At 34.7% G+C, this 15,291-nt stretch overlaps 1 protein-coding gene across 1 annotated transcript in view; it reads right to left on the bottom strand.

The window, feature by feature from the left end:
• Positions 1-10,721: 10,721 nt before the first annotated feature.
• Positions 10,722-15,291, bottom strand: part of LOC148952538 (uncharacterized) — a 211,650-nt gene continuing 207,080 nt past the window's right edge. The window contains exon 20 of the mRNA XM_089089219.1: positions 10,722-14,566. Within this exon, the coding sequence (XP_088945345.1) occupies positions 14,390-14,566 (177 nt within the window). The 3' untranslated portion in view covers positions 10,722-14,389. The remainder of the gene's footprint in view (positions 14,567-15,291) is intronic.

Below are 15,291 nucleotides of genomic sequence, written 5' to 3'. Positions count from 1 at the left end.
AATATTCTGATATATGAGCCTATTATCAGCATATATAATAAATTTTATATTTATTAGATATTTATCATATATGCGACATATGTGAACATACTAATAAATCAATTTTATTGGGCAAGTCTGCTTTGTTCTACATTATCATCAACAATTTTTTTTCGTTTGATATCTATTCCTGTTACTTGTACAGAAAATCAATTGAGGAATATTAATTAAGCTGCATGGTAGCGTCTTTATTCCTATTTTAACCCCACGTTTTGGTGTTAATATTTCCAGTATTTGTGGCTCATTTATTTAAAATCTATTTTCAAGTTATATTATAGATTATTGCAACTTGAACAATATTTTGTAAATACTAATAAAAGAAGAAAAGTTACGTTGGGAAAAATTATACTAGCAGTAATAATTAAATTCATATAGTTTTATTATCATAGTTCAACACAAGAATTGGATTAAATACTCCTTCCGTTCAGTGGAACCGTGGTAATATGTTAATAAAATAAACTCTAAATTTTTGAAAAGCTGATTAATGCTGTAAGATGGTATCTGTGACTTCAGCAATCAGCTAATAATATTTCTCGTTTAACCACCTGTAATAATCCAAGCAGAGTTGCCACTTGACCGATACCAAAAAGCGGTGCCGGTTGATGAAGAAAGTGGTGTCTTTGCGGTATCCTTTCTACCGAAACACGGTATAATTTATGGTTTATTTTGATACCCGTAATGCAAATACGTCGTCACTAGTCTAAACAAAAACTTACTTCTTAAAAGCAATTAATTCCTCGCTACTTTTCTAGAAAATGGATAATATTCTTTATTATTTTTTTTTAATTGGTTGATTTTGCCATGGACTTTGAACAGAAAAGGTAGAATAAAATGAAATGAGACATCTCCCAAATACCCACCCAATATAAAAAAGGAAAAATAGTCCCCAATGATGAATTCATATCTTCCCCATTTTCTGGCACTCTCACCCGTTCTTCATTACATAGCTCATCCAGACCATTCGTTCTCTAAAAAATTAGAAGCAGGATAATCTACTCTTTTCTGTTTTAAACCAGATTAAAAGTTTATTTATCAATATTTGCTTCATTTTCGGTTCTTTCTCCAGAAATACTGTGTATACTGTCGTGTTTGCCCCATTTTTCTGTTTTTGTATCCTCTGATATAACGGCCTTGAAAACGATAAAATGAGAAAAATGTGCCAGTCTACACTTCCAGTCTTCCGCTACATTTTTTTTTTTTAATAAAGCAGACAATTTGATGCACTACAAAAGACGAAAATTCTAGAACTCAAAGTTTTTACTGGCTCAGCAAATATGCAAAATCACATTCTCGAACCAGATGCTCATTTTTTCCCCTTTTTAATTTTAATTTTTAATTTTAGACGCTTTGCGCCACATAAGCAATTTTTACACAACTTACTTCCTTAAATTTTTCAAAAAAACTAATGTAAAGAATAATAAAACTTGTAGTGATACTTTTCTACAATCTTCAATTTTTCAAGAGAGCATATTATTTACTTGTTTTCAAAAATCCTCAGCCTGGTTCGGTTTTTGATTTGTCAGCATATCTTTATTCCTTCCCTTGCCCCACCGCAAAGAAGGTAACGACACCCTTGTCTACATCCTTGCCCACGACATAATTGTTTGACAGTTTCGTTATTGAATCCCTCCCCCTTTCTTTAGCGAAGCTTGACTCCATCACTGGGACAAACCCGAGTTAAAATGACTGATAGAAATCAAAGATTTTGCTGACGTTTCAATGAACTAAGATTATTTTTCTTGCCAGTTTTGACGTACTTGAAAAAACAAAAAGGCGGTCAATAATGACGTTTGATACTAACAACGAAAAAGTACGGCATCAATTTTCTAATACTGGGGGAAATTAAGGCTCCGATTGCAGATTATAGTGTAAAAATGTAGTACCAATACACTACTATGGCAGAGTCGTCCAAATATTCAAGTTTCAAACCGTCAGATAAAGTTACACTCGATGTGAACTGCCATTCCTGGTCCATGTTTGCCTTATTCCATGTGCCAGAGGTATAGTACTAAAATAATTACTGATGACTAGGAATGCTTAGCTCATAGCTATAGGGGTCAGTAAATAGAGGAAGTCATTTATCTTTTCAGAGAAGCGAAAATGATCTAGAATTGGTTTGATGATCTCATGTGAGGGATATTTAATAACAAGAGTCTCAATACAACGTGTGAGTATTCCACAACTCGAGAATACTTCTTTTCGAGTTTTCAAATGAAAACCCACATGTGGAAGCCGAGGCAAGGAATATGTGTTGTTCCACCTAAGTGAAGACTCAGATATATTTATTCTTAAATGCATATTTTCATTCTGCACTGTGTTAAGAGTGATCGCAAAGATTTTTGCATAAATCTTCCAGACTATTAGACTTTTTTTTTTTTACAATTATGACTTGTAACCAGGGCATATTAATGACAACTAAATTTCACAACTGTAACCCGAAGATATTTTTCTTCAACAAACCTCTTGACCAAATAATTTATTTTAATTGACGGCGAGTTCTCCAATCTGGCTGTGTATGGGGACACTTATCTTTTGAATATAATAAACTCCTCGTGCCCTCTAACTGAAAATAGTAGATACTGATCAATGGCTAAGCTGTTGAAGAACGATCGAACCTGCGAGTAGATCCGGTGTGGTATGACAATGACTTACACAAAGAGGGTTGTTTAATTGTACACTGATTTGTTGTCTAGCGAATATCAACTGAGAAAAGGTTAGTTTTTAGGTTGACAAGAAGCTTTTCATGAAAATGAAATTCAAGAACCTGTTGAGCAATATTGGTTGCTTTTATTCTAATCAGACTACCATGGCTTAGCAAATTCGGCCAGGGCATATGTTTCACGAACTTCAGCAAGTTTTCATTGACCGAATATGGTATATCATGTTCAACAAGAAATGAGACAAGCCTTGCTTCAATAGTGGTCTCCTTTTAAGTTTTGGAAAAAGTGATGAACAAGTGGCAGAGTCTGAGAAGACAAAGTGATCCATGTATTTTCATTAACCCCTAACAATAAAGGTTACAGATGGGCTGCCCAATGGAACCATGAAACAGACTACGCTACAAGAAGGAATAAGCGGCTTATAACCTGCTTCCTCTGGACAGCAACTCTGTAACTTTTCATTCACATTTGATTTGAATGAATGATATGCAATAAGAAATCAGGTAAAATTAAAAAATAGATAATTTTCTAAATTTTGGAAGACATGTTCTACAGGAAATGAATGTTAACCTATATTTGAGTACAGTATGAAGTTCTAAATGAAATATCATTTTTATTTCTTAACCATTGTTCTGCATTCTAAATTTCACACATATTTACAAGAACTTCTTTTACTGTATACTGCTCAGTCTATTGGGCTGTAAAAGTGGAAAGGTAATGCCCAAAAGAAGCAAGATAGGATAGCCCGGGAATACTTATTTACTAAATTCTAGTATAGTATTCGCTCTGCTTTGCAGTGTCTGTACACCTTTACCATATTAATGGTTGAAAATTACTTTCATTCAGGCACCTGACTGTGATGTAAAATATTTGCTCTTGGAAGCACGTTAATTACTAATTTGAATTTTCGCGAGCACCGCAGTAGCCTATCCAGCCATGTATCAATAGAAGTAGAGAGCAAACATTTGTCCCTTTTCCCGTACGGTGACATTACTTAGGATAAATTCAGTGATAAAAGTTATTTCGCGGTATAAATACGCTGATCAAAGTCATTTTGCGGTATAATTGCGGTATGCGGTATAATTAGAAAAAAGTGCGGCATTTCTCTTTAAATTGCGGTATTATACCATCAAATGCGGTATAAGTGGCAACACAGATTATTCAAGATGTGTGGGACGTAAAAGCCCACCCAGAAACGTCTCGGACGTTTCTAATCGTCACGTTTGGGTCAAAGCTCCTGTAAAAACGATTAAACGAAACTAATGCTTTTCTATAGAATATTAAAAGCGTTATTAGACTTAAAATTCTGTTTTCAAGGTAAAGGACAGGTGATTGGTATACCTTCACGTTAAAACTAACAATGTTGGCATTTGTCTTTGAAAATCTGGACCAGTGTTGTTGCTGTTTGCACTTAGCATGATTTATCCTGAAATTCCGTTTTTAGACGGAATTGATTTTGACTCTATGATTTTTGAACTTTTGCCGGAGTTTCCTAATTTCAAATTCGAGCCTTTTTATCTGAATTTATCTGAATGTTCACGAAGACTTGGAGATTCATAGCATACGAAGGAACTTTTTTAAGTGTCAGGCTAAATTTTTTGCGATAATTTTAAATTATTTTACTAACTCGAAATTTTTATCGATAGCAACTTGGCCTGCTTTGATTTTCACACATTTCAAAAGCTTTGGGGGAAGGGACCTTTCGGGGAGGGGGCTATTGGCCATCCAAACTTTTCGGTCACTTAAAAAAGGCACTACCAAATCTAATTTCCGGTCGTATGAGCCATTAAATATCTCTCTATGATGTTCTGGTCATTCACTAGCCCTGGTGGAAAAAAAAGGAAAAAAAGAGACACATCAGTGCTACACATGCAAAAAAGCGATTTTCCTTGGTGTTCAAGATCGAGACTGTAATTGTCCTACTACATGTTTTCGACCATGGTGATTCCAATGGAGCACTTTTTATCAAACAGTTCATGGTAACGAACTGCAAGTAAGGAGCGCCCGGCTCAATACTAACCAAAACTCTAGGAAACGGGATTTTGATACCAATAGATACATCAAAAGAATCAGATTTTAATGCTGATTCCAAATATATATTTTCCATCCAGTTTAGTCCTACCCATCAAAAGTTACGTGCCTAAGAAAATTTGCCTTCTTTTTGAAAAAAGGGGGAAAGACCCTCTAAATGCTATAGAACCTTAATGAAAATCAAACCATCAGATTCAGTGTATCAGAGAACCCTCCTGTAGAGGTTTTAAACTCTTATCTACAAACATGTGGAAATTTGCACTTTTTGCCAGAAGAAAGATCACGGATGCGTGTTTATTTGTTTTTTTTCCAGGGGTGATCGTATCGACCCATTGGTCCTAGAATATCGCGGGAGGGCTCATTGGAACGGAAATTAAAAGTTCTAGTGCCCTTTTTAAGTGACCAAGAAAATGGAGGGCAACTAGACCCCCTCCCACGCTCATTTTTTCCCCAGAGTCACCCGATCAAAATTTTGAGATAGCCATTTTGTTTAGCATGGTCGAAAATATGATAACTATGTCTTTTAGGATGACTTAATCCCCCGAAGTCCCCGGGAGAAGGGCTGAAAGTTATGAAATTTACCCAATGTTAACATATAGTATTGGTTATTGGGAAGTATACAGACGTTTTCAGGGGGAATTTTTTCTGGTAGCGGGGGGGGGGGCGTCGGGGGCTATGTGGGAGGATCTTTCCATGGAGGAAGTTTTCATATGGGAAGGGAAATTGCTATGAAGGGGGCGCCGGATTATCCAGAATTATTTAAAAAAAAGATCAGAATTTAAATAAATAAAAAGAAGTTTCTCAAATGAAAGTAAGGAGCAACATCTAAACTTAAAACGAACAGAAATTATTACGTATATGATTGGGTTCACCCCCTAGTGAATACCTCGCTCTTCACGCTAAAGATTTTTTATTACATTCATAAGATCTATTTATTCTAATTAACGGCCTTTGTGATTAAGGGGTCATTTTTAAAGAATTGGAACAAAATCCGAACTTTAGCGTAAAGAGCGAGGTATTGACCAGGGGGCGAACCCCCTAATATACGTATTAAAAATATATGAATATAGAAATTCGTTACGTAACTTAATTCGTAATTTGCGTATATTTATTACTAATAAAAACGTTCGTAAAAAAAATTAAACAAGTTTCGAGAAAGCCATTTAACCAAATAAAAGATCTAACGCCATTTTCAATCTGACGCCATTTTGTTACCCACAAATGGCAGGAAAAATCCCTGTGTCATGCCAAAATCTTTTATTGTTGGTTTAATTTCGGAGACCACACCTTTCCATGACGATAAAACAAAAGTTCAAAATAGGGATAAAATCTTTTTTAATAGACAGTGTATAGAAATTCACAAAAATATCAGATATTTCGGTCACATATACAGTGACCGTCATCAGTAGTAAAATAGTAGTAGTAGCAGTAGTGCACGTCATCAGTAGTAGTAGCAGTAGTGCACATAGTGCCTGTTTGGTTAGTTCAACATCCCCTCAACATGCCCTGACAGTATCAAGTTAATATTCTAATCCGTTCCTAAGATATTTTTTATATTCTAAGATATTACTAAGATATAGAGTAGTAATCATGACTTCGACCGAGTAACACCTTGATTCCTGGTGCGCGTCCATTATTCACGGCAATCCTACTTCAAGTGAACTGGATATTGAATTGATCTGATAATATTTATTTGGATATTGATTTACCTGTTCAAGTACGGATACAAAGGGTATCAAACAGTTCGTGGCAACGAACTGTAAGTAAGGAGTGACCCGGCTCAATGGTAACCGAAACTCTAGAAAACGGTATTTTGATACAAATAGATACACCAAAAGAATCAGATTTTTTTTTCCCCAGGGGTGATCGTATCGACCCAGTGGTCCTAGAATATCGTGGGAGGGCTCATTGGAATGGAAATTAAAAGTTCTAGTGCCCTTTTTAATTGACCAAAAAATGGAGGGCACCTAGGCCCCCTCCCATGCTCATTTTTTCCCAAAGTCACCCAATCAAAATTGAGATAGCCATTTTGTTCAACATGGTCGAAAATATTATAAGTATGTCTTCTAAGATGACTTAATCCCCCGAAGTTCCCGGAGGGTGGGCTGAAAGTTATGAACTTTACCCAATGTTAACATATAGTATTAGTTATTGGGAAGTATACAGACGTTTTCAGGGGAGATTTTTCCTGGTAGGTGGGGGGGGCTATGTGGGAGGATCTTTCCATGAAGGAAGTTTTCATGGGGGAAGGGACATTGCTATGAAGGGGACGCCGGACTTCCCAGCATTATTTAAAAAAAGATCAGAAATAAAATATAAAAAAACAAGTTTTTCAACTGCAACAGCAGCAACATCAAAACTTTAAACGAACAGAAAATATTACATATATGATTGGGTTCACCCCCTAGTCAATACCTCGCTCTTTAAGCCAAAGATTTTTTAGTACTTTCAAAAGAGCTATTTATTCTAATTAACGGCCTTTGTGATTAAGCAGTCATTTTTAAAGAATTGGAACAAAATTCGAACTTTCGCTGAAAGAGCAAGGTATTAACTAGGGGGTGAACCCCCTAATATACGTATTAAAAATATATGAATATAGAAGTTCGTTACGTATATTTATTACTAATAAAAACGTTCGTAAATAAAATTAAACAAGTTTCGAGAAAGCCATTTAACCAAATAAAAGTAAATTAATATGCAAATTTTGTTTTAATTACTCATGTACGGTGAGCCAAGATCAAAACCTGCATTTTTTCAAAAAAGTTCAAAAATTAAATAATAAAAAACAAGTTTTTTTTAACTGAAAGTAAGGAGCGACATTAAAACTTAAAACGAACAGAAATTATTCCGTATATGAAAGAGGCTGTCCCCTCCTCAACGTCTCGCTATTTACGCTAAGGTTTGACTTTCTCAAAACTCTATTTTTTTTTTAAACAATGAAAAAATTTAGCATAAAGAGCGAGGCGTTGAGGAGGGGACAGCCTCTTTCATATACGGAATAATTTCTGTTCGTTTTAAGTTTTAATGTCGCTCCTTACTTTAATTTAAAAAAACTTGTTTTTTTATTTAATATTATTAAGAGACAATTATCGATTTACCTGCTTAAGTAAGGATACTAATGGTATTTTACTAAGAGCCAATTTATTACTATATCGGTTATTATTAATGAACTTTGGACTGTTATTGTTAACTGAATGGGACAAAAAAAAAAAAAAAAATGATCAAAGCCACGTTTTCAGGCTCAGCGGGTTCGAACACGGGTTGTTCTCGTCTAGTTTCAAGTTTTTCGTCTAGTTTCAGCGGGTTCGAAGTTTCAACCCCGTGTTTTCCTCGAGACCCCACTTTGTGAAAACGCTTGATGCACTAGACGAGAACAACCCGTGTTCGAAAACGGGTTGTTCACAGCTCAGCGGGTTCGAAGACGGGTTGTTCTCGTTTAGTGCATCAAGCGTTTTCACAAAGCCGGTTGAAACTTCGAACCCGCTGAAACTAGACGAAAAACTTGAAACTAGACGAGAACAACCCGTGCTCGAACCCGCTGAGCCTGAAAACGCGGCTCAAGGCAAGATGAGGATGAAGCGGGGAATTCTAAAAATTTATTTGGCGCATCAGGTACTAGTTCAGCTTCAATCTCAAATATATCGTTGACAACTTTAGCTGATTCAAAACTGTTATTGGTATTGTGAGTGACAACGGAAGAAAACTAGAAGCACTTGAAAATAAACTCAAGTCTCTGGATGGTCGAGTGGCTAAGTTAGAGAACATTCAAAGTGATTCTCAATAATCATTGTCAAATCATGATACCCGCCTGGGTTCTCTTGAAAAAGAAAAAAATGCATTAAAGAGCCAAATTAAAGTTCTCACTGGTAAGGTTGTGAATCAGGAGACTGAAATTAATGACAGCAGCAATAGATTAGCAAAGCTTGAATTCGAAAACATTTAAAAATATATCATATTGTGGAATGTCCCGTGCGACACGGTATCTGTTGCGAAAGAAATCTTCGCGAGTGTTGTATCTTCAGGCCTGGAATTTTCCAAAGTGCCTGATTTCAAAATTATTGAACAAAACATTCAGAAAAGGTTCAACAAAGTTCAGGTCCAAGATAAAGAGACAAAAGTGAATTTAGTTAAGAGCGCTAAGAAACTAAAGGGCTAAACCCTTTCGTCATTTTCCCACATCTACATTAGTGATGATACTCCTCCCCCTCCCCCCGAAGTTCGAAAAATGCGGGAGAATCTTCTTGCAGAGAAGGCAAAATTGCTTGAACTCGGTTTTGAAGCTTGGGCCTCTAAAAGTCCCCCCTTGCATTTCAACAGTCGAAATATCACCCATACAAAATACCTATGGACTGATCCTATCCCTCAACTCACCCCACCGCAAAACTATTATCCGGGAACTAGTGCAGCTAATAAAGTTGTACCACATTTTGAACATAACTTGGCCGATGTTAGTGGAGGTCGATTTGACGCTCAGAAGGAATAAAATACAGTAAGAACTAATATAAGCATTGGGACGTTTTTCTATTCCTCTGTTTATTGATTATTAATGGAATGAAGAATTAATATATAAATAAATAAATAAACATATATATATATATATATATATATATATATATATATATATATATATATATATATATATATATATATATATATATATATATATATATATATATATATACATATATATATATACATATATATATATATATATATATATATATATATATATATATATATATATATATATATATATATATATATATATATATATATATATATATATATATATATATATATATTAGTGGAGTGAAGTATATTGTTTTTTTTAGTTGTCAGTGTCCTTATTCGCTGGTGATTTTTTTCTCTTCTTCTTTCATTACATCTTCTCAGGCTTTGTACACTGTATTAATAAAAAAAAAAAAAAAATCAACTGAAAGCAAGGAGCAATATTAAAACTCTAAACGAGCAGAAATTATTACGAGGGGATTTGCCCTCTCGTCAATACCTCGCTGTTTACGCTAAAGTTCAAATTTTGTTCAAATTTCTTAAGAATGACCCCTGAATCACAAAGGCCGTTTAATTAGAATTGTTAACTCTTCTGAAAGTACTAAAAGTACTTTAGTGTAAAGAGTGAGGTATTGACGAGGGGGCAAACCCCTCATATACGTAATAGTTTCTGCTCGTTCAAAGTTTTATTATTAGTAAAGACTACATACAGATTATTTTTGTGCAAGCATTTTTAAATTTTGTTGTGATTTCTGGGATGTACGGAAGATAGATTATACTTGAGGTCTATCAGGAGCCTCACATTGTGAATTATCTTTGATTTTACGGGAATGTCTTTTTAGTCCACGGTTACTTATAGCGTTTTCTTCATGCTTTAATTCTTGATCTTAGCCAGTTTCTGATTCAGAAAATTTGACTTCGGCAGCGATACTCAAAATGTGCAATACTGCGCAACACAAATTATACAGAAGATTGGAAAAACTGAAAAATGTAATTTGGGTTTTTGGACTTCAAATGTATGACATAAATTCATTTGGTATGAATAGCTGTTTCCCATTTAATTCTATGAGTGAGTAAAGAAGATGGAAAAAGTCGAAAAAAAAGCATTTCTAAAGACTTTGGGAATCACATAAAAAAAAAACACGGACAGAACCCACATATAAAACTTGTTTAGTTTGATGGAATGAGCTATATATCTGACCCTTCCAGAAGATGCTATATAACGCCTTTTGAATCGCCTTGGTCAACTTACCCTGAACTAACACCAAGAACGTACATCCCTGGAAATTCATCGTTACTCCATCCTTTCAGGTTAGTTAGAGAGTTCAATAGAGAACAATAATCGTGTTCTTCAATAAGCTATTGCCCGTTATTGCAGTAAAATGTAACGACCGCGAGGGAAAGTGGCCATAGAGTCATGGTTCAGTGGTTTGGCGGCCGTTCCGAAATCGAGTTTAACCTTTCAAAGAAGAAGCAAAGACATCGATAATAACATTTTTATTTATTAACAACAATTAAAAAAGAAACACTTATATCACTCTGAAACCTAGGATCCCTAAACCTCCCAAATTATGTACGAGATCAAAAAGCAATGGATAGTGTAAGGAATGATAAATTAAATATTTTTGCAATAAAAAGTAACCGGTTTGTGAGCATTAAAATTATTTACATGATTATATAGTACAAATTACATAAAAAATTACTAATAAATCACACCGATGCGTTTTCTCATAAAAACTCATCTTTCGAAATTGTTCAATAAGTTTTTTTCTTTTTTTTCATCATGCTCATTTTTTTATAAAGCAATTTGTCAATTGCTGTAAATATCCATGGGAACATCCAAAATAATTCCATGCAGGGACACACTTGACGTTTCTATGACCCAAACGTCCATTCTATTTTTTTTCTAATCAGCCTAGATTTATCGTAAAGAAAATACTAATTTTATGTACATCAAAAACTTAATAATAATTCACCAGTTTATCACGGTACTCAAATCTATACCGAGGTCAAAGTCTATTGTTCTCAAGAAATTAAAAATGAATCGTGAAAATGTTTGTAGACACTATTTTTATATGCAAAGAACAAATTTTGTATACAAACCAAAATGCAGGTTATTCAATGACCGTGCCTATCCCCCTAGAACAGCCCTTAGAATGCAGGCATGAGGTATATTGACACTTGTTTTAAGATTTCTAACGTTGTATCAGTACTCACAAAGGTAGTGAAATGGGGTACGCTTACAGGAATATGAACGGTAGACAAAAGACGGTAAAATGGTAGCAATGCTAATAAAAAGACTTCTAAATTCATATCAGTTCTTACAATGGTAGTGAAATACGGTACGCTTACCAGAGAATAAATGGTAAACAAAAGAAGATAACATGGTAAAAACGATCTTATCAGTTCTTACAAAAGATAGTGAAATGGGGTACGCTTACCAGAGTACAAATAGTAAACAAAAAATGATAGGATGATAACAATGGTAACAAAAAGATTTCTAACGTCTTCTCAGTTCTGGAAGGAAATAGGTTAGGCTTACCAGAATACAAATGATAAATTTTCTTAAATATATTAAAGTCTGATTCTTCTCAAATTAGCAAGGGTATTTTTAGGCATCTGTGTAATGTTTCGGGTATGTGTCGCAATAAACCCCTAAGTACGTCACTACGCATACGGACCGTTCACTACCACAGCTTCAAACATAATACTGGTCAATCAAATCCGTTAAAAAATAAGTTAGAATTTAAATCGTGACATTTTCAAAACACAATTTTTTGGCTTGGTTCTGTGGATTAAAGTAAAAACTAAATTACCTAATTAACTAAATAATTAATTAACTAAAAAGACTTATTAAAATAAATCTAAAAACTAACTAATCTTTCAGTCCAGATATCTTTTACTTTTAGTCAACTTCAAATGTTCTTTGGTCTTTTAATACTGATTAAAAGACCCTGATTATTTCCTAAGTGAAGGTAACACACATAAACTAATTTTTAAATATCAATAACAATAAAACAAACTGGCTTTCTGCTTTGTACACACAATATTTTAAGGTCATTAATGTAAGGATAAGTTTCAAACAGTATAGTTTTAATTTACTGGAAAACAGTCTCCCAATCTACACAAAATGGTTGTTTTCTATGGAAAACAACAAGATGTTGAATTTTCTTTTTCAACTAAAAATATAGTTTAGCTGAATATTTTTTCTCTTCTTCTTTCACATTTATGAAAAAACAAAAATTAGGGTGAAGTGTTATGAACTCATAACTAGGAGCATCTAAAAAGAGTTATCTGCAAAATGCAGATACCTTTATATTGTAAAGCCAAACACACTAGGTACATATTTCACAAGAGGTGCGAGATTTCCATCAAGATTTAATTGTAAGGAATTTTTTAGCTTGCTGGTTAGAAATCTGAGGCTTGCTGGTTACAATATCGAGCTAATATTGAAATATAGACGCTCGTAGTCAAAACAGGTCCAGTATGTAATTGAAGACGGGAGGTAATGCCTTCTTGTCGAATTTGAGTCTTATAAAGAGTTTTAATCGATAACATTGCAGGGCTAAAAGTGGAATCCTTTATATAGGGGGCTATTCTTCAAGAAATCAGTGTGTGATGTCCTCTTTCATTGGTAATCTGATTGAAATGTGTTTCTTCGTGTTTGGTGTATTGGCTAGAAAAATGGCGGTAGAAGTAGAGAGAGCTCATCAGGGGAAAGATGGTACATATACTTTTAAAAAAAAATAGAAATTGACGCCATCAAATCTCCCATTTGTAAAGTTGCCTAATCAGTGTTACAACTAGCCCTTAAGGCCCGACTTTTTGACCCTCTAGAGCGATCTGGGTTTTAGGAACCCCTGCAACAAAAGGGCATCCATATTCGGTAATAGACTTAATACATGACTTATGATAGGGATAATCAAGCTGTATTGCAAGAGGTTCTTAGACCGAATAATCACACTAAACTATCTCGCGCAGGAGGGTTGGACCCAATCAAAATGTACGTCGCAATTGAGATCTGAGGAAAAATCAATTCGAAGGAGATGAAGTTTGGTAACCCTTTTGTTACATTCCTCGAAGATCAAGTCGGGAGGTTCGAACGAGGTATTCGATCGTGTGATTAGTAGCTCCTTAGTCTCGGATGCATTGAAATTGGTCATCAGACTGCATTTCTATATCTAGAAAATCCAATTTTAGTCCTAGCGAAGTTTCTACAGGGTCACCATTCTTATGGACATATTGTTTGCATCAGGAGCGTTTTTGATATCCCCACGATTGTAATTTGGACACTATATTGTGTTTTACCAAGCATTGATTTGCCATTACTTTACCGTGTTTTGTCGGGAGACCGTTTTAGCAGTGTGTCTTAACTTACAATAAAAGATGGAGTGAGGAAAAACCATGTAAGGGAAGATTTTTTTGCGAATACATACAAAAATCCCTGGTTCAATCACATTTACATTCATAGAATTTAGCTAAGTTTTGACAGACGAGGGTAAATATTGCGGAGCATAAACCGTTTTACCAGCGTGTCATAACTTACATTAAAGATGGAAAGATGCAAAAACCATACACAAGAAGATTTTTTGCAAATACATAAAGTATAGCAGGTTAAATCACATTTCCAGTTTTTGAATTGAACTAAGTTCTGACAGAAGACGGAAAATTCTTTCAAACAGAATAAATCGAAAGTTTACGAGAATTTCAGCAGATAGGTCTAACAGAAATTGAAATTCTTGTATTTTCCAAGGAAATTGAATGAAGAAATATCTTTTCAAAAATTCTTCACAAATGCTGTTGGTAATTTTCGTTAGCTATTGGTAATTTTGGCTAGCAAAAAAATTCTTTTACCAGTGCGTGTACATAGGAAAATTTTATTAACTTTAAATGTAATTTTCCGGCAGATGAAACATTTTCAAAATTGATCAAAACAGAAGCGAGCTCAATATCTGTCTGTATGAACATTTTTTCTTCGTTGAACAGTCTGAAATCCGGCTGCCGAAATGAAATCTGGCTGCCGAAGTGAAATCCGGCTCCTGTCAGAATCTAGCATCAAGGTCAATAGTAATAATGAAAGACGATTTTCTTATGTCTGCACAACTTTTTAAAGGTTTTTTACTGTGCTGAAATTGCTAAACAAATGTTTCTTATGTCGAGCAATTCTTTTCATCGCTGCCGTCGCTACAGTCGGAAAATCCGTTGCAAATTTTGCTCTGAGGGATACATTCTCCTAGATGACACCGATGCCCGCTGCAGCGTGATGATTTTGCTGGAGGTAGTGACGCAGACATTACTTTTTCAATCCAAGGCATGTATTTGGAAACCTGGAACATAAACCATTTAAAGAAAAATGAAACAAGGCGCTATTTTCCTAAAACGTAGACATATATAATTGGTTACATCAGTAACTCCCAGCCAGTGCCGTTTAAAGGAGGAGGGAGTGACCGGGGCAAGTTGCCACAGATGCAGCGGTGGGGTAACTGCGGCTGAGGGGATGCCTTGGCTGGGGCTTTTTTAGTTACGTTTCAGTCGCGAGGAGGGGGGTAATTAATTTTGCCCCACCAACCCTAGGGATGGTCCTGCTCACAGCCAATCATTTTCTTTATTCCTGAAAACAAACGGAGTAAAAATAACAGACAAATGAAGCGGTCAATAGTATAGATTAGTTAGTAGAGGCTATTATGACTTAGGGACAGTTTTCTTTTAAAACTTATTATTTACTTTGGAAAAAATATAAACTATATATAAAGTATTTCAGTTTAGTATGGTGCCTGTTTGGTTTTATTGGCCCAATAAAAGAAATAAAATAATAAGTATAAATAATAGCTTTGTGCAGGATCTAATATTTAACTTAATGATTTTTTTAGGTAACGTTAGATGGCGTTGCTTGTTTTCCCTAAAGAGAATTTGAATTTCCTCATGTTCAATTTACTTCATTTTCAAAATACTTCTAAAAATCTAGCTGTAAATATTTTGGCTGTGACTTCAACTGAACGGGGGGAGAGTACTAAAACGTAAAAAAATTTTTTACATCCAAAACCAGAATAGG

Source organism: Artemia sp. Qi Xiang Cuo, chromosome 5, assembly GCF_049724085.1.
Source record: "Artemia sp. Qi Xiang Cuo chromosome 5, ASM4972408v1, whole genome shotgun sequence".
NCBI classification, from domain to species: Eukaryota; Metazoa; Arthropoda; class Branchiopoda; order Anostraca; family Artemiidae; genus Artemia; species Artemia sp. Qi Xiang Cuo.
This window is presented reverse-complemented; position numbering and strand designations above follow the sequence as displayed.